At 43.9% G+C, this 15,463-nt stretch overlaps 1 protein-coding gene across 1 annotated transcript in view; it reads left to right on the forward strand.

The window, feature by feature from the left end:
* The window catches only part of kif18a (kinesin family member 18A), a 28,544-nt gene extending 19,133 nt beyond the window's left edge, over nt 1-9,411 (forward strand). Inside the window, exons 15-18 of the mRNA XM_030091940.1 lie at nt 5,911-6,292; nt 8,551-8,643; nt 8,946-9,046; nt 9,163-9,411. Of these exons, the coding sequence (XP_029947800.1) occupies nt 5,911-6,292; nt 8,551-8,643; nt 8,946-9,046; nt 9,163-9,296 (710 nt within the window). The 3' untranslated portion in view covers nt 9,297-9,411. The remainder of the gene's footprint in view (nt 1-5,910; nt 6,293-8,550; nt 8,644-8,945; nt 9,047-9,162) is intronic.
* The last annotated feature ends 6,052 nt before the right edge of the window (nt 9,412-15,463 follow it).

The raw sequence follows: 15,463 nt of genomic DNA on the forward strand, positions 1-15,463 counted from the left end.
AAATGTAACACAAAAAAAAAAACCTTGGTGAAATATGGCCGATCAAATTGGCTGTAATGACATGTACTGCAGGTGGTCTACATTTCATTGAAACATATTGTGGGAAATGTAACTTTTGAAGAAAATACTTCTGCCAGATGACCAGAGCTCCTTGAATGGAAATGAAATACGAAAGCACCGGGGAGTTTGTCACCGCTGCTATTAAATTTCCCTGCAACTGATTGTAATAAGTGAACTCTAATAGAGCGTTTGGTTTTGAACGTTTGTCTGACATTCATTTAAAAAAAAAAAAAAAAAAGTCGTGCTCTCTGCGCGCGCCGTCCTTCTGACCACTGTTTATACACTACCCCCGAAGCCAGTTGTTTTATTGTTTTTCCATTCAGTCATTCATTGTTTTTCACTTTTCCTTGCCGATCTGCATGTGTCAGCGCCTCCAAATGCTCTAATTGTTTTTGCGACGCTCCGCTTTGAATTTAAACAAATAACATTAAATGGTTTTTCTTGGCCCGCGCTCAGTTTAATGCCGCATTTGACACGCCCGCAGTAAAACTTCAAGTGGATGTGGTTTATGAAAAACACTAATAAAAACACTTTTCCTTCCACTAATGCAATAATGCCCGATATATTAATCCCTCTTATTAACAATAAAGTTATTTAGGCACATAAAACAGCGCAGTGATCCACGCCCTCACTCAGACTCGGCTTTTAGACGCAGAGGGAAGCTTTTACAGTGTCGCTTCAGCAGCGGTGGACTCAGCTGTCCACCATTCTCTCCAAATGTCCCTGAAATAAAAACACTGATGTGAACACTATGGTCGTCATAGCTACATAAAATGTTTGGAAGTGAGAAGCCGTCATATTCCCTCGTTCAACGGCACCGTTACAGACGTCCGTCCCCTTTTCAAAGTTAAAATGAGCAACTTTTGGCACTGAGGCATTACAGAAACACGCCATGGCGTCACAGGATCCTCCGCGCCCTGCTTCACTGCTACTGCTGCAGCTGTGAAACGTAACGATTTTTTCAAAGTCACGGCCCTCACAAAATCACTTGAGTCACAAAAATAAATCCTTCTACGTCGATTGGGAAGTCTAAAACATTCACATAATTCCAACGTTTTGTTCACGTTCAAGCAGCTGGTGAAAATATCTTTTGCAGTTTGCCACATGGAGAAGAAAGATGTGTGTGATGGGAAGTACAGCGGTGTAAAACAGGAGTATCTGGTGGTGACGGTGCCGATCGGCATTTCCTGAACTCCGCTGTTCGATGTCACCCTGTAACACAGCGATGTGGCCGTGTTATATAGCCGGAAATCCAGAGTTACCAGTCCACCAATTATATTCCTCCTGCATTACGTTTCTCTCCGGTCACCTGCACAGCCGCTAATCAAAATCTGCCCGTGATCCACATTCAGTGCTGCAGTCATTTGACCTTTTTCGCACTGGTGTCACACTCCTTTTAGCCGAGGGGCCACACAGGAACACGTCCAATTAGATCTCAAGTGAAATGAACTGGGAAATTTCAGATAGTTCCCTTTGTGTTAGTGCAAAGTCCAACATGAAAAAGTCCCTTGAAGCCCTTTAAAAAAAAAAAAAAGAAAAAGAAAAATCAAGTCACTTCAACGTCATGTAAATTTTAATGACGCACACACAGAGAGAAAATGAGTCACACTCACATTTACACTTACAGGCTGTTTAAAGTATCCAATTAACTTTGGACGGTGGGGGGAAATCTGAGCTCACACACAGGGAGAACATAGTAAAGAGGAGGCAAATTTAATAGAACAGCAAATTATGCTTCTCCGCTTTAATGAGCGTGCACACGCTGATGTGTTCACCTTGAAATGAACTGTCGCAGTCAGTTCAACTGACACCTGTTTAAAAAAGCGCTTAAAATAACCACCATCCTGCCATCACATGCAGCATCATTAATTCATCCATTTTTACAACCTGGTTTCCAGGCTGTGAACTCGAGAGATGGGCGGCCACGTGTGGCCCGCAGGCCGCCATTTTCCCACCTTGGTTTCTTACCTTTTTATACAACAGCCTCTTTTAAAACTGAAGCTACAATAACAGAAATGATTGCAATAGGCAGGAATCCTTGAAAACAGCAGCTTCATTTATTCAGCCCATAAATAACTGCCTCCGCTTTACGGCTCTGCCATTGTTGGCATCATGCAGTCACAGTCTTCTTCTGTCTCCTACCGTGCATGTACTCTTGAATCATGCACTCACTGAGTCACACTTGCTTCCCGTCCATTTTAAATTTCATTCACCTGCGACCGGCTGTACATGCATGTCACACATGCACAGGAGGCACAGCTTCATGCTGCGTTATAACCTGCGCAGCATCATTCCTCAGTGGTAATTGTTCGGAGCTGAAGCGGCAGGAGTGCTCCAGTAAAGCCGGGCCTTTATTTAGCATTCAGACAAACTCCTCTGATGTTGCCCTGATGCTGTTTGTCAGTCCCTGACTGCTTCCTCAGCTCTTAATGGTAGTCACTGCAGCATGTTATGAGAAATAGCTCCACCCTGCAGCTCGCGAAGCCAATCAGATTGCATTGGTTTTTACAGAGGGTTGTAGTTTTGAAAAAGCATTAACTCTTTGCGGGCTGCAGTATAACAGCACATCACACAATAGAGAGCACAATGAAGGATCATTTCACCGTTTACTGTTGATTATTCACATGCATTCATTCAGGTTCAGGGTTTTCTTCAGAGCTCTGTCACCACATCCAATAAATCTTTTTTTTTTTTTTCCTTTTTTTTCTGTTACGGCTTAAATCTCTAAAATCATTCATCTTATCTTTCCCCTCCTGTTTTCAGCCCTGCCTTTTGCTTCAAGCATCTGTTAGTTTGGCTTTTTCCTCCATTCTGCCTTTCCTTCCCTCCCGCCCTGTAATGTGTTCTCTCTCTCTCTCCCTCGCCCTCTCTCTCTCTCTCTCTGTCTAGCGTCTAACCCTCCCAATCCCTCTTGAGCTTCATTCATGAAAATGCAGATCCACAGCAGGGCAGGAAAAAACGTCAACAGACGTAAACTCCCCTGCTCCACCAACCAGAAAAGGCGCACTATAAAAAACAGGCAGCAGCAACCAGGCGACCCTAATTCAGTGCAGCCTCCACCAGAAATAGCAACTCATGCATGTATTAATCCCCTACAAGCCAAAAATATGTGATTGAAGGAACTCTGCTGCCATTTATTGCTGGGGACAACTCCTCTGCCACCGAAAAGGGCTATTTATCACCAGCTCTTCACATGGTGTGCCGTCTGAGGTCTGACTCACATTTGCTTAATATTGCATTTGATATTTCTGGAAATGTACAAATCAGTCATTCACCTTTGCGTTCAGTGTTCCCACTTCCTTTATGTTCTGGCATTTTTCCTTTTTAGCCTCCTCCCTAACCCGCGCCACACCTCTGCAGGAAATGCCATGAATGTAATAGTGCTCCTAATGCGATGCAGACACTGCTATTGAACCTCCGTCTGCTTTTCCACCTGCGTGTTTCTCTCTCTGCCGTTTTCGAATGGACCCTGACAATGTGATTTCAAGATTTACTGCATAAACTGTAATGTATCATTTAGTATATACATGCATTTAAATATTTTCATCCAGATTGAGTTGGACAGGAGCTGGATACTAAGGGTTAGTTAATTAATTCCAAACATAGGGCTTATGTATGCATATGTTAACGTTTAATAATGCAAAATCAGTTTTTTAGGGGTTGAACTGTTATTTGCTTTGGTAACTTTTTAATTAATGAATTTATTATGTTCAAATAAAGCAAGTTAGTTTGAAAACATCTGTTTGAAGGATTCCAGGGTTTTTATAAAGACCCACCAGATTTTCAATAGAAACAAAACTGGCACAAGAAAAAGTTATTTGTTTCACTGAATGTGAATCTCAACAGCCATCGTGATATAATATGAAGAACCATTAAACATCCACCGTCCGGCAACGCAAAATGACAGGGGGGAAGTTTAACCCAACATACTGAACTCCAAGTTGCTTCAGAAAGAGCTCAATCAACATCTCCTTCACCCCGCTAAAGCTGTAACAATGTGCTATATGAGTAATATTTGCTCAATATGTTGGAGAACATATTTGCTTGCCGTGGTAGTACATCAATTGACCACAACTTTTCACCTCTTCAAATGTAACAAAATCTCAAAAATTGGGAAAAACACGCCGTGTCCAAACCGTGCTTTTAAAAAAAACAGTGACATTAATGTTTAAAAAAAAAAAAAATAAATGAAATGCTACAGAGGAGAATTAGGTTGGTGAAGATGAATGATTTTCTATGTTAAGTCCCACAAATGCAGTTGGATGGCGCAGCCTTGCTAGCTAATATTAGCTCGCTGGACACTGCTTTAGGGCACATTTGTCAGCCCTGGATCTTTCATCCCCTGGTACTCCCGGGAAGGGTGCATCTTCGGATTAAGGGAGCAACAAGCTAAGTACTCGATGATATATGAACAAAAACTGACTCATTTTATTTTTAGTTCTGCCCAAAACAGCACCTACATCCCCTTCTTTGCTTTTTAAAAACCCGGCTGTATGCTACTCGCTTTCTGGGATATTTATAAAACGCTGCCGAGAGAAACGGGGCACGTCACAGCTCCATTCTGACTTTGTAAACTTTGTGTTTGTATACGCAGGAAGCAGGCTGCAATGTTTAATTATGTTGTGACGCCACTTTGGTGTAACTTTAAGAAACCGTTCATTTCAGTTCTCAACACTCACACTGAAGTGGGAGTAATGTGTCCCTGCATAGGCTCAAAAAAATACTCTGCCTTTATTGTTTTTCGAAGACTAAAAATAGGTCAAATGCTAAAGTCCAGAAAATGATGCAGAGGTCTGCTGGCGAAAAAACAAGCTCATTTAGTTGCTAAGAGTTTATCACGTCATTGGCACAAACTCCCCCAGCGGAGAAACAACACAGCCGAACGATAAGACTATCTTTTTGAACTTAAATGATAACAGCTGCAGAGGTGATGTTCATTTTGTCAGCAAACACCGGAGTTGCAAACTGACATGGAGCGTTTGCTGCCGTGCAGCATCCTACGTCTTGTGTCAACACCGACAACATCCGGAGCAATAATCACTGCGTACACCAGGAGCAGATAAAAGCCCAAAGCAGAATACAGGGGCGTTTCCATCTTTGATTTATGGGAGTGTTTTATGTTCGATTTGTCTCATCTGTGCTTTGCAAATATTTGAGGTTGGATAAGGAAGCTTAATTAATATTGTTATCTACCTATATGAAACCAATTATCACCGCACAGTTGCTCCTGAGGGTTCGGGAAATCCTTCAATTCAGAGGTATTGCTCAGTTAGATGCAGTGTTTCTGACAAAATAAGGATCAGTCAAAGTTGTGATACAGGTGTGTTCATCAGTAATGAGAAACCCAGAAGTACATTCAGTGCCTGTCAAGGTAGGTTTATTTGTACGGCGCCGTTCATACACACACAAAGTAGTTCAAAGAACTTCACAACGGCAAAGAAATATGTACAATTAATTTATGAATTAATTATAAAATTAGAATTGTCTAATTAAAACAAGATATGAAGAATTTAAAAGCCTTTGAAAGACCAAAGGCGATGAAAACAGGAGAAAAAATAGTGAAAAAATTTCGCATGAACTTAATGGAAACATATTTTCACTTTGCACTCTTCTGATTGGTATTCGTCGCTGTTCGAAGACTCTTGATCCTCCACTTTTAACCAATGTGAAGACAAGATTCAGAAGTGCAAATGCAGAGATCTGTTTGGTGGAAAATCACTGAAATTGAACTGACGTGGACAGAAAATGCACCTCCTGACAGTCCTTGGCGGTTCATCGTCGTTTCAAGCAACTTGGTTTTGAAACTCCTCGGCACCATTCATGTCATTTTCACCTCGTGTGTTTTTGCAGGTGCAGCGCTGCAAATGGAGGCATCCCGCAAACCGCCTCCTAAAATGCCCATCAGGAGGAACCTGTCGGCGTCACTCCCACCGTCGACTCCTCAGACCGCCGCCGGGGCCCACACGTTCGAGGAGGGCGTGTTGCCCATCCAATGCACGCCACAGTCTGCTCAGAAGGACGCCCGGTCCCGGCTGCTGGGCTGCTCCAGCGCCAGGGACCCCAATCTGACCATCGACGTGCTGGACGACGACGAACAGCCTGCCTGCAACACCACCATCACACTGGGCTTCGACAGTCCGTGTCAAGCGCCGCAGTCCTCAGATGTCTCCAGACCAAGTCGACCTCTCCAACCCGCCAAGGCCAGTGAGAGGAATCAGACGCCTTCCAACAGGTGAGAGATTATTACCTCCCTTTTTTTTAAAACATTTGTTTTTTTTTGGCTGGCTGTGGCCGAGTTGGTCCTTCTGTCCTGTGGCTGGAGGTTCGATCGCACACCTCCCTCCGTCCTTCATCGCAACACTGGAGTGCCAGACTCGATGCCAGTTGACTGTAGGGGACGGCAGTTTACTCCCTGAATATTTTCCATGTCATGGGAAAACACACACTAGCACGTTTATATTGTTACCTTTTCGTCAATCTGATTGATTTGATCCTGTTTTAGGACCAGATCGCTCAGTTTACATGAACACTGAATAAATTAATTGGAGCGTTGTGCCGGTTTTCACACACACAAAGATGTGAACCAGTTCGTTTGATTGGATCAATCCCATGATGCTTTGCGCAGTGTCATTTGCGACATGTGAACAGAATCCCAGATGGAATTAACTAGAGTGATTACTGATCCGGCGTGCGCACGTAGTCCCGTCATGAAGTGTTTATATGGTGCACATGCAATCAGGTTGGCATTTAATGTGATTACTTTCGGTAAACATAACCACAGCTCCTCATCCTTCTGGAGTGACTGATTGACCTCAGATGAATGTTGCACACCTGGTAGTCATCATCGAGTCGTTGGGACTTTGTGCAGATCTTCGCCATGAGCCGTTCATTAAATTCAGGTGTGTTGGAGCAGGAGGAGGTTGAGAACCTGCAGGACAGGAATGGCCGCCCCTGCACCAATACGCTGCCCCGACTTCATCACCTCCTCCACTGTTTGACCAGCTCGCCTCTCTTTTCTTCACACATTGATCTTGGTGTTTGGGAGACGATAGATCCTTACACGTTCCTACTTTTGTTTTCCAAAATAAATGAGTTGCATTAACAAAAAGTTAGGCCACACTCTTTCTGCCTCCTGAGCGTCTTCCAGCTCCACCTTGGGCGACCTCTGCCCAGGCAGCTGCCACTCATCCACCCCGAATCGCTCCTCCACCGCTTCCAGAGTGACGCACCAAGCTGTCAGGTTTCTTCCTCCGATTTCTCTGTTTTGTCATTTACAATGGCCTCGTACAGAGAAACGGTTTCAATGGTAAAGCTTTTCCTTGCTGTCTAAATGCGGCCGTGTCCCTTTGAGGTTTGAGCGCTCCCGGTCCAGGACAACGCTGTCCTCAGGTGCTAAGTGCTCTCCTGAAGTCTGGATTAACGCCCATCGTCAGAATTTGAGGACAAACAAAGTCGTGGCGCCACAATGTGTTTGTTGGGTTTCACTGCGGGCCTGAAGCACTCCGGTTTTGTTTGTGGAAGAGTTTCACAGTTTGAAAGGGATGAGTTTTCATTTTGAGGTTGGTGGACGAACAAATTTATCCAACAAAGAAAAGGATTCCCGCGATGTGCCGCCGCCGCCATCCGTCGACATGACGGCAGCGCTCAGCTCAGCTGACTTAAGCCCCACGACCCAATGTTCCAGTCTAGAAACCTGCTGCCGGGGAGAACACTTATCCCATTTGCTCTCTGGTCTCCATCTCGCTTTGAATAGGGTTTGGAGGATTTACCACTTTTGGATGGTTTAGCTCCCGTCCGGACTGAGCGCTCCGACAGCCGCCGGAGGGGCAACTTTTCAGACAGTTTTGAAACATTTTGTGCAACGGCTCGAGAGATTCCCCCTGTTATTTCCCAGAATGCAGTCTTTCTAATTAAGTACCTCACATAATTGTTGTGGCACCAGTTCCAGTTTCCCCCCGTGAAGCTGACTTATAAAAATGTATGTTAGATTAACTTTGGTTTGTGGTGTGTGGCTGCCGTGTTTCCAGCGGTCCGTCCAATATTGTCTCCAAATGTTTAGAGAGGTGCAGCCATAACATTATGACCACCAGCTGATTACCATCTCACTCCAGTTAGTGGATCGTGCACACTCTTGTTTTATGTTCAGTGGCCAACATGCTCAATTAAAATTATTAGAGTAAGATATTGTCGCTGTGCATCAGCAGCAAGAAAGCATTTTCATTTAAGAAAAACAAAAATCCAGGAGCACTCCGTTCCTCCTTTATTTCCTGCCCGTGGAAATTGTTCGGATTTATTCAAGAGAACATAATTTGCATACCCAAATTTCCGAGCGCTGGCGCATTTCAATGTTACATCGGCTGTCCGGTTCAGGTCAACTCACACACAATGCCGTCGCTTGCTTGGCTTGTTTTGTTTGTTTTGTCGTCAGATTTTGAACGTTGTTTTTTTTTTTTGGAAGTCCAGACAGTAACTCAAAGTTTTGCTGTGCAGGCAGCAGGGGCCTCCGCTGCAGGACGTGAGGCGAGCCAACCCCACCTACATGGACATGACGTCCGCAGCGCAAGGAAAGCGGAAAATACACAAGTAATGTTTTCTGCTTTTTGTGTTTATGTCCATTCTGTCTGAGAGCTTCTCTGAGGGGGGAAAAAAACCTCTTTGACCATTCGAAACCTGCGTAGAACAACGATTGTGTGTTCTGCGAATAGCCTCTCTATTTTTGAATCCCGGCCTTTGGCCGAGCAGAGTCGTCTGTGGACGTTGCATTTCTCTATTTAATTGTTTTGCTGTTCTGTTTTGATGGTATTATATTGTCCTGTAAAGTACTTCGGCTTAAATGTGCCATATAAATAAACCTGACGTTGACGACACGATGTCATCTGTTGCAGCAGCGTCAGTGAGGCCGTCCCTCAGGGTCTCCCTGGACCCAAGCGAATTAGGAGAGACCCCACGGTGGTCCAGAGGCCCGTCAGAGTGCAACGGTTTGCTGGTAGGCGTCACAATTTAGTTTAAAAAGAATGAAATCTTTATTAGTTACGGCGATTTAAAAAAACGCTCGAGTGTGGTTTTGATGAGTCCTGACTCCAGACCCCGTTTCCCCGTCAGGCTCGGAGAACTTCCCCGGCCGAGTCGTGAGGAGCATCTCTGAGCAAAATCTCAACTTCATGGAGCCTCACAAATCCAGGTCCATCTTCTACAGGACGGCTCAACAGTTCAAACGAGTCAAGAAGCACATGTGACGCCGCCGTCCACTTTCGTCTCACTGAAATAAAACAACGGAGAAGCTTTGTTTCAGTTTGTGTTTTTATTCAGTTTCACTCCGAAATAAATTATACTAGATTGTGTTTCAGTTCTCGTCAGTTTCTATGCTTTGTTTTTTTTTTGTTTTTTTTTAGATTGTAAAGTTCCTTTTTCAGTTGTGCTGCACACACTAACATGAAAAAACGAAAATGGATCTCCATGTCCTGTGGATATTTGGTGTTTCGTGAACAGTATGCACTGAAAACTATTTCCACTGTGATTGTCTTGTAAATGAGTGTAATTCACAGGGCAGCTGATGAAGCGGCTCCTCTCCGAGCCGATTCTTTTATTCTCTTGTCTATATTGTACAGTTGACAACAAGCAAGCTATAGATATCCCCTAATAAAACATGCTTGTCACAAAATCTGTGGCTGTTTTTTAATAAAGAGTTCCCTTTCCAAAATGTAATATTTTGGTGTTGCGCGTGAATCTTTTCCTGAATGGACTTTCCGTTACGAGATGTTCTCGCACCAAATAGGTGACGGCGGACGGGCTCGAAGGAGGCGCAAACTACTGTGGCAAGACAAATTGAACCGACCCGGCGGTGACTCAACTTCCCCACTGTCGTCCCGTCGTAAAAAGGAACCATTTTGAGAAAGTGAGGGACTCGTGATTTATGAGACGCTGCTTGTCTACGGTAAATATTAGATTTCAGTGTGTTTCGAACACATCCGATCTTTCATGGTTGGAGTTTGTTTTTTTTGATATCACAATTTCTAATTAGGCTGCAAAAAAAAAAAAAAAACAAATCTTGGAAATATTAAAAACCTCTGATGATAATAACATTTTTTTTTAATGAGAAGCTTTTCATCTGAAATACCTGGTAAATTATTACTCAGTCTGCCACTAATGGGACACTAATGGTTTTTATTTTAATTAATCGTAATATCAATCTACATTTTCTATTCTATTCTATTTCTCATCAGGACTCGGTCGCAGAAATTTATGCAAATAATTTCTCCCAGGAAATGTCATCCTGATGACCCCCAGGTTTTCCTGCTGTGCCCAATACGCTCCCTGGCAGATGATTTGTGGAATAAATAAACCTTAATCATTGAGGATATATTTGTGAACTCTTTCTTAAAGAACTATATGAGCGAGGAGCTGGAGTCTTTCTGGTTTGTATTTACGAGCTCATTTTAATTCTATTTTTTTAAAGCTCCCTTCAGTCCTATCCAGGTATTGCTAATGGTGGATGATTTTTTTTTTTTTTGAGTGAATCGTGGTATATTTTATTTCTAATAAATAGACAAATTCAATATTTTTTTTTATAATCTAACGTAAATAAGACCCCTTTCCAATGAAACACAAGTAAATGCAGTTTGTACACAGGATGAATTTATCTAATTGAAGTTTTAGACAGAACCACTTGTGTTTCCCTAAAATAAGTTACCATACTTGCAGACCTAATCACATCTGTTTTTGACACGTCTTTCTGTACAACATCATTTATCATGGTTACCAACAAAAATATCTTTATTGGTGAAAGAGAAAAAAAAAACTACTAGTCTGATCACGTGACCTACAGGAAGTAGGAAACCGTTTTGGAGGAAACGTGCCAGGCGAAAGGTAAATTATATTCCTGTCTAATTCACCTTTTATTTTGAGCGTCACAGTGTTTAATTGTTGTAGAGAAGCATTTTTAGGTCATACTGAATTATCTTGAATCTTTTAATCAATTAATCTATGAAATACTTTTTTTTTAGTCTCCCTCTGTGGTTGACTTGTTCATCACAAAGGTGAAAACATCTTATGTTGATTCAACAGATCTTTCTCCAGATGAAATGATGAAATTCTTTAAACTTTTTGCACTGTAGTGGTTAGATGTAGGTGTCTCTGTCCATGAATCTGACAGGAAGCTACAAGATCAGAGAGCATGTGGTTGGCTGGAATGTGCAATCAGAAGAAAAAAGTTGTCAGATCAGTGATATTATTGCACCTTAAAGGCAGAAAACAGCTTCAGGGATTGTATTTTCTTCCTGCAGTTATCAAGTGTGCAAAGAAAATATGGACGTTTAACTTTGTGACTTTCTCCAGATGCAGTTAATAAACTTTTTTCCACTAGGAAAGAGGGGGGGGGGGGGGGGGGGGGGGGGGAGTGTCTGGAGTCCAGTCCCCTCTGTCCCAGCAGTGGAAAAACAAACTTCCAACACTCAGCTGAAGAAATCTCTGCACAGAGGAACGGACAGTATGGTGAAAAGAGGAGGAAAGCTCTCCTGTATGGCCCTTCTTCAGCTGTCTGCTGGCATCAGGAGCTCCTCACCTCCTGATGCTGTTGGCACATGGATCCTCAGACGCCTCATCGGCGTGATGTGCTTCTGTCAGATGGTCTTTTCTAACACACCGTCAGGGGAGAGGGGACATTCATGGACCTGCACATGTGAATAGTTTCAATCAGCTAACAGGAGTGGATATATCCAGTAACTTTGAATTTTGTGAATGAAAACTCTTAGAATATTCACTTTTCATTGTACTATTAATTCTCATGTTCTTATACATCCACTCAATATACCTGAAGGCACTGTATGAACACCTCTTTAAATATTAAAACACTTTTTGGGCTTTTCTCTCTGTGATTTTGCTGAGAGTTTCCAGAAATGGCTTTTTAAAACAAATTATTCTATTTAAAAATGACGTTAAAAAAAAGAAGAAGAAGCTCCTGGATCCATCAGGAGGGTGGGACCTGATTGCTCCGTCTGGAGAGAACCAGACTTGTCACTTTGAATTCCGTCTTGCAACTTTCAGTGGCACAGCATCAGTGTGATCTTTATTTTTAGCTCAGGGGCTCAATGCATATATCAGCACTGTACTGCGCAAGCACTGACACCCTCTCATGCTCTCATTCACAAGAATCTTCATTGTGTGTGTATGTGTGTGTGTTGTGTGTGAGAGAGAGAGAGAGATGAGGAGGCGAGAGAGAGAGAAAGAGAGAGGGGTGGGGGGGAGTGTGTGTGCGCACACAAGGAGGCAGGTCTTGCTAAAGTTTATTAACTTTCTCTTAGCCAATGGGGTGCTTTGTGCGTTTTTCCTGCTGACCAATGGGACAGATTGAGAGGTTGGAGGTGGGTGTGCTTAGCAACTGCAGGTAGAATCTCAGATCATGTCGGACCCATTGTTTTATCTTCCCTCCCTGAGAGACATTACATGCTACGCGTTGTAATTTGTTAGTAAAAAAAAAAAAAACACACACACACACACACACACACACACACACACACCACCCCTGTGCAACTGCGTCACAAAGTGTTAACTCTATTTTGTATTGTTTAAACAAGATCACAGTGACTCTTATGCCATCCTGCCCTCAGGACACAGCACTTTTTGTTGTTGTTGTGTTGTTGTTGTTGCTGCTGACTGATTGTCATCATGTTACTACATGCAGCCCGTTCTTCATTTCCATCAGCAAGTTACCGGAGCACATATGAGGGAATTTAATTCCATTATTTTATTTTCTGCTCCTCGTTATGGAGATAATAACCTTCAGTGAGTCTCATGCAGAGTCAGAGATGAGTGATTAGAGGCGGCAAACAACAGACGAGGCTGCTAAACAAAGATGCTGCACATTGAGGAACATCAGCTTTCTCTTTTGAAGCATTTGCAACATTTAACCTGCCACGCCTCCGGACGGCGGCACATTTCAGCACACACGGCTCACTGGCAATCAGCTCGGCTGTTTATTGCGGTTCTGTCTGAAGAAGCACCGAGTGAAAATGAGATTGTGTTTTTTTTTTTTTTTTTTTCCTTTGCAAAGAGGTGCACGGACAGTGGGAGAAGAAGCACAGACTGCGACGTATAAAGTGTACGATGATCTCTGCGTCAATGTTCCTGACTCCCACAAGGCCACACTTCACAGCTGTGAACTTTTGCTCCCTGTCTAATTAGATGACCGATATCTTAAAGCAATATGTCAGAGTGGAGCAACTCGTGAAGATCCAAGCGTCCTTTCACCGCTAATAGTGGCGCTTGTCGGCTTTTGTTTTGTTTGGGTTTTTTTTTTTTTACCTCTGTTATCCTTGGGAATAAAAGTATGTTGTGTGTGGATGTGCACAGTTTGACTCATGTTGATGTGAATATTTCAAAATATTGAACGTTTCTCAGAAGCAACCTTGGTTTTTATTATTTAATCTCCTCCGCTCTCCTCATTTGAGGGACATTGACGTGTTTGCAGATATTTGAATTGGGGGGGGGGGGGGGGGGGAAGGGAAGATCCGCTGACAGTGTTTGCTATTAATAGGAATACAGTTTCACAAGTTGGAATTTTAGGTGAAAAACATGGACGAAAGCGAAAAACACAACAGCTCCTGTTCGTCCTGTTCGTCCTGCCGTCCCGTGACGCTGGATGCAAATATTTAAATGGGGTTTATGGAAATTCCTGGGATGCAGCCTGGTTTGGCATGTAAAACAGGACCGCGGAGATTGTTGTTTACAGCACCGATATTTGTGTCCAGTAAATCCCACTCACACACGAGAGGGAACAAACTGGACCGAGACGCGAAACCGAGTGTGATTGTTCGGCCAAGCCCAGGTATAGATCCGGGGGAGATACTTGGGTCCGTAAAGCAGGTGGATCTGTAGGAGTAGGCCCTCTTCTGATCACTTTACTTCTTTATTTTTGATATTTAAACTGGTCTCTTTTTAACCGGCTGTATAAGAAGCTGAAATGTTCGATCCACAAGAGTCAATCACCTGACTTCACACAAAAATACCGACAATAAAAAGAGAGATTTCTCTGAAACGGACGCGTTATGAGCACGGTCGTCCTGGCTTGGTGCTGACGTGTGCCTGTTTCCGTGCGCAGGAGAAGGACGGATAACCAGGAGCTTTTGCTTGACTTTGTAAAAAACACGAGGCCGTGTGGAGCTTCGGTAACAACCGACGTCCGTCCTCAAGGACGCGGTACTGCTACATACAGAAAGGCAGAGAAATCACAGAAAAGCAGATGGAGCACAATGTGATTTTGCACTTCCTGTCGAAGGAAGAAAACCAAACGGTGCATTATTCCAGCATCACGGCTGCGGGAGACATTTATCTGATAACCCAGCGATCCATAGATCTGGTTTACATGTTGGTCGCCCTCGTTTTTTCACCCGGCGGTTCGGGAGACGCTCCGCGCTTTAATCTCCGCCTTGCGTTTTTGTCCGCAAACAAATTTCGCGAGGGAAACAGATGTGGCAGCAAAATACCTGGATCCCTTTATCAACGCACAGCTGACTGTTGACAGGACCCTGAGCGGCGCGGCGAGGCGCGGCAGCAGCGGGCGGGGAGGGGGGGTGGGGGGGATGGGCGAGATTTACAGTTTCCTTACCAGGTAATGTCTCCTGTTGTGAAACAATGTGACAGAAACTCAGTACATCTGTGATGGCTCAGCAGTGTTCTCTGCCCCTCGACGGTCCTCCAGGAGCTCATCCCGAGCCCACCTCAGACGTACCGCATGTAGCCCCGCGGATGACTCATCCCCGGGAGGATGAGCTGTGCGCTCGCAGGTAGCCTTGCAAATAACATTCCACCATTTGCGGAGTCTAACTGAAGCACTTTGCTGACTTCAAGTCTGATCCCACAGACTTTGCACATACAGGACCCGACAGAACCCCCCCCCCCCTCTGTTTTCACGCACACGGTGTTCAAACGTCTCAACCCGCGGTAATATCTCCCCTCTGTGTCTCACACACACAACAACACGCCAACGCTGCTCACACCAAATCACACACCAAACACCAAGACGCATGTTCAGGCTCCAGATTTGTTTTTTTTTTTTTTTTTTTTTTTTGTCATTTTGTTATTGAACACAGCAATTTGTCATCATTGCAGCAATGCATGGAGACGGGTTAAGTCCCAACACCTACTGGTATTACACAGTGCATGCAGCGGTGCTCATTACCGTTCGCCGCAACTTCCAGGAAAGGCTGCACATGAGCGCGCGTGTGGCTCCACTCCTCGGCATGGCGAGGGAATATGCGGACATTCAAAATGATCTTTGATTTCCCAGCAGTCTGTTGCACCTGTTCCCTTCAAACGCTCCTGTAAAATCCTCCCCTGATCCTCATTAGTTTGCAGCGCCCCGCCGCTCTGTCGTCTTTACTCCAGCTGTTTACCTTATAAAGTTTGT

This window comes from Salarias fasciatus, chromosome 1, assembly GCF_902148845.1.
Source record: "Salarias fasciatus chromosome 1, fSalaFa1.1, whole genome shotgun sequence".
Taxonomy (NCBI): Eukaryota; Metazoa; Chordata; class Actinopteri; order Blenniiformes; family Blenniidae; genus Salarias; species Salarias fasciatus.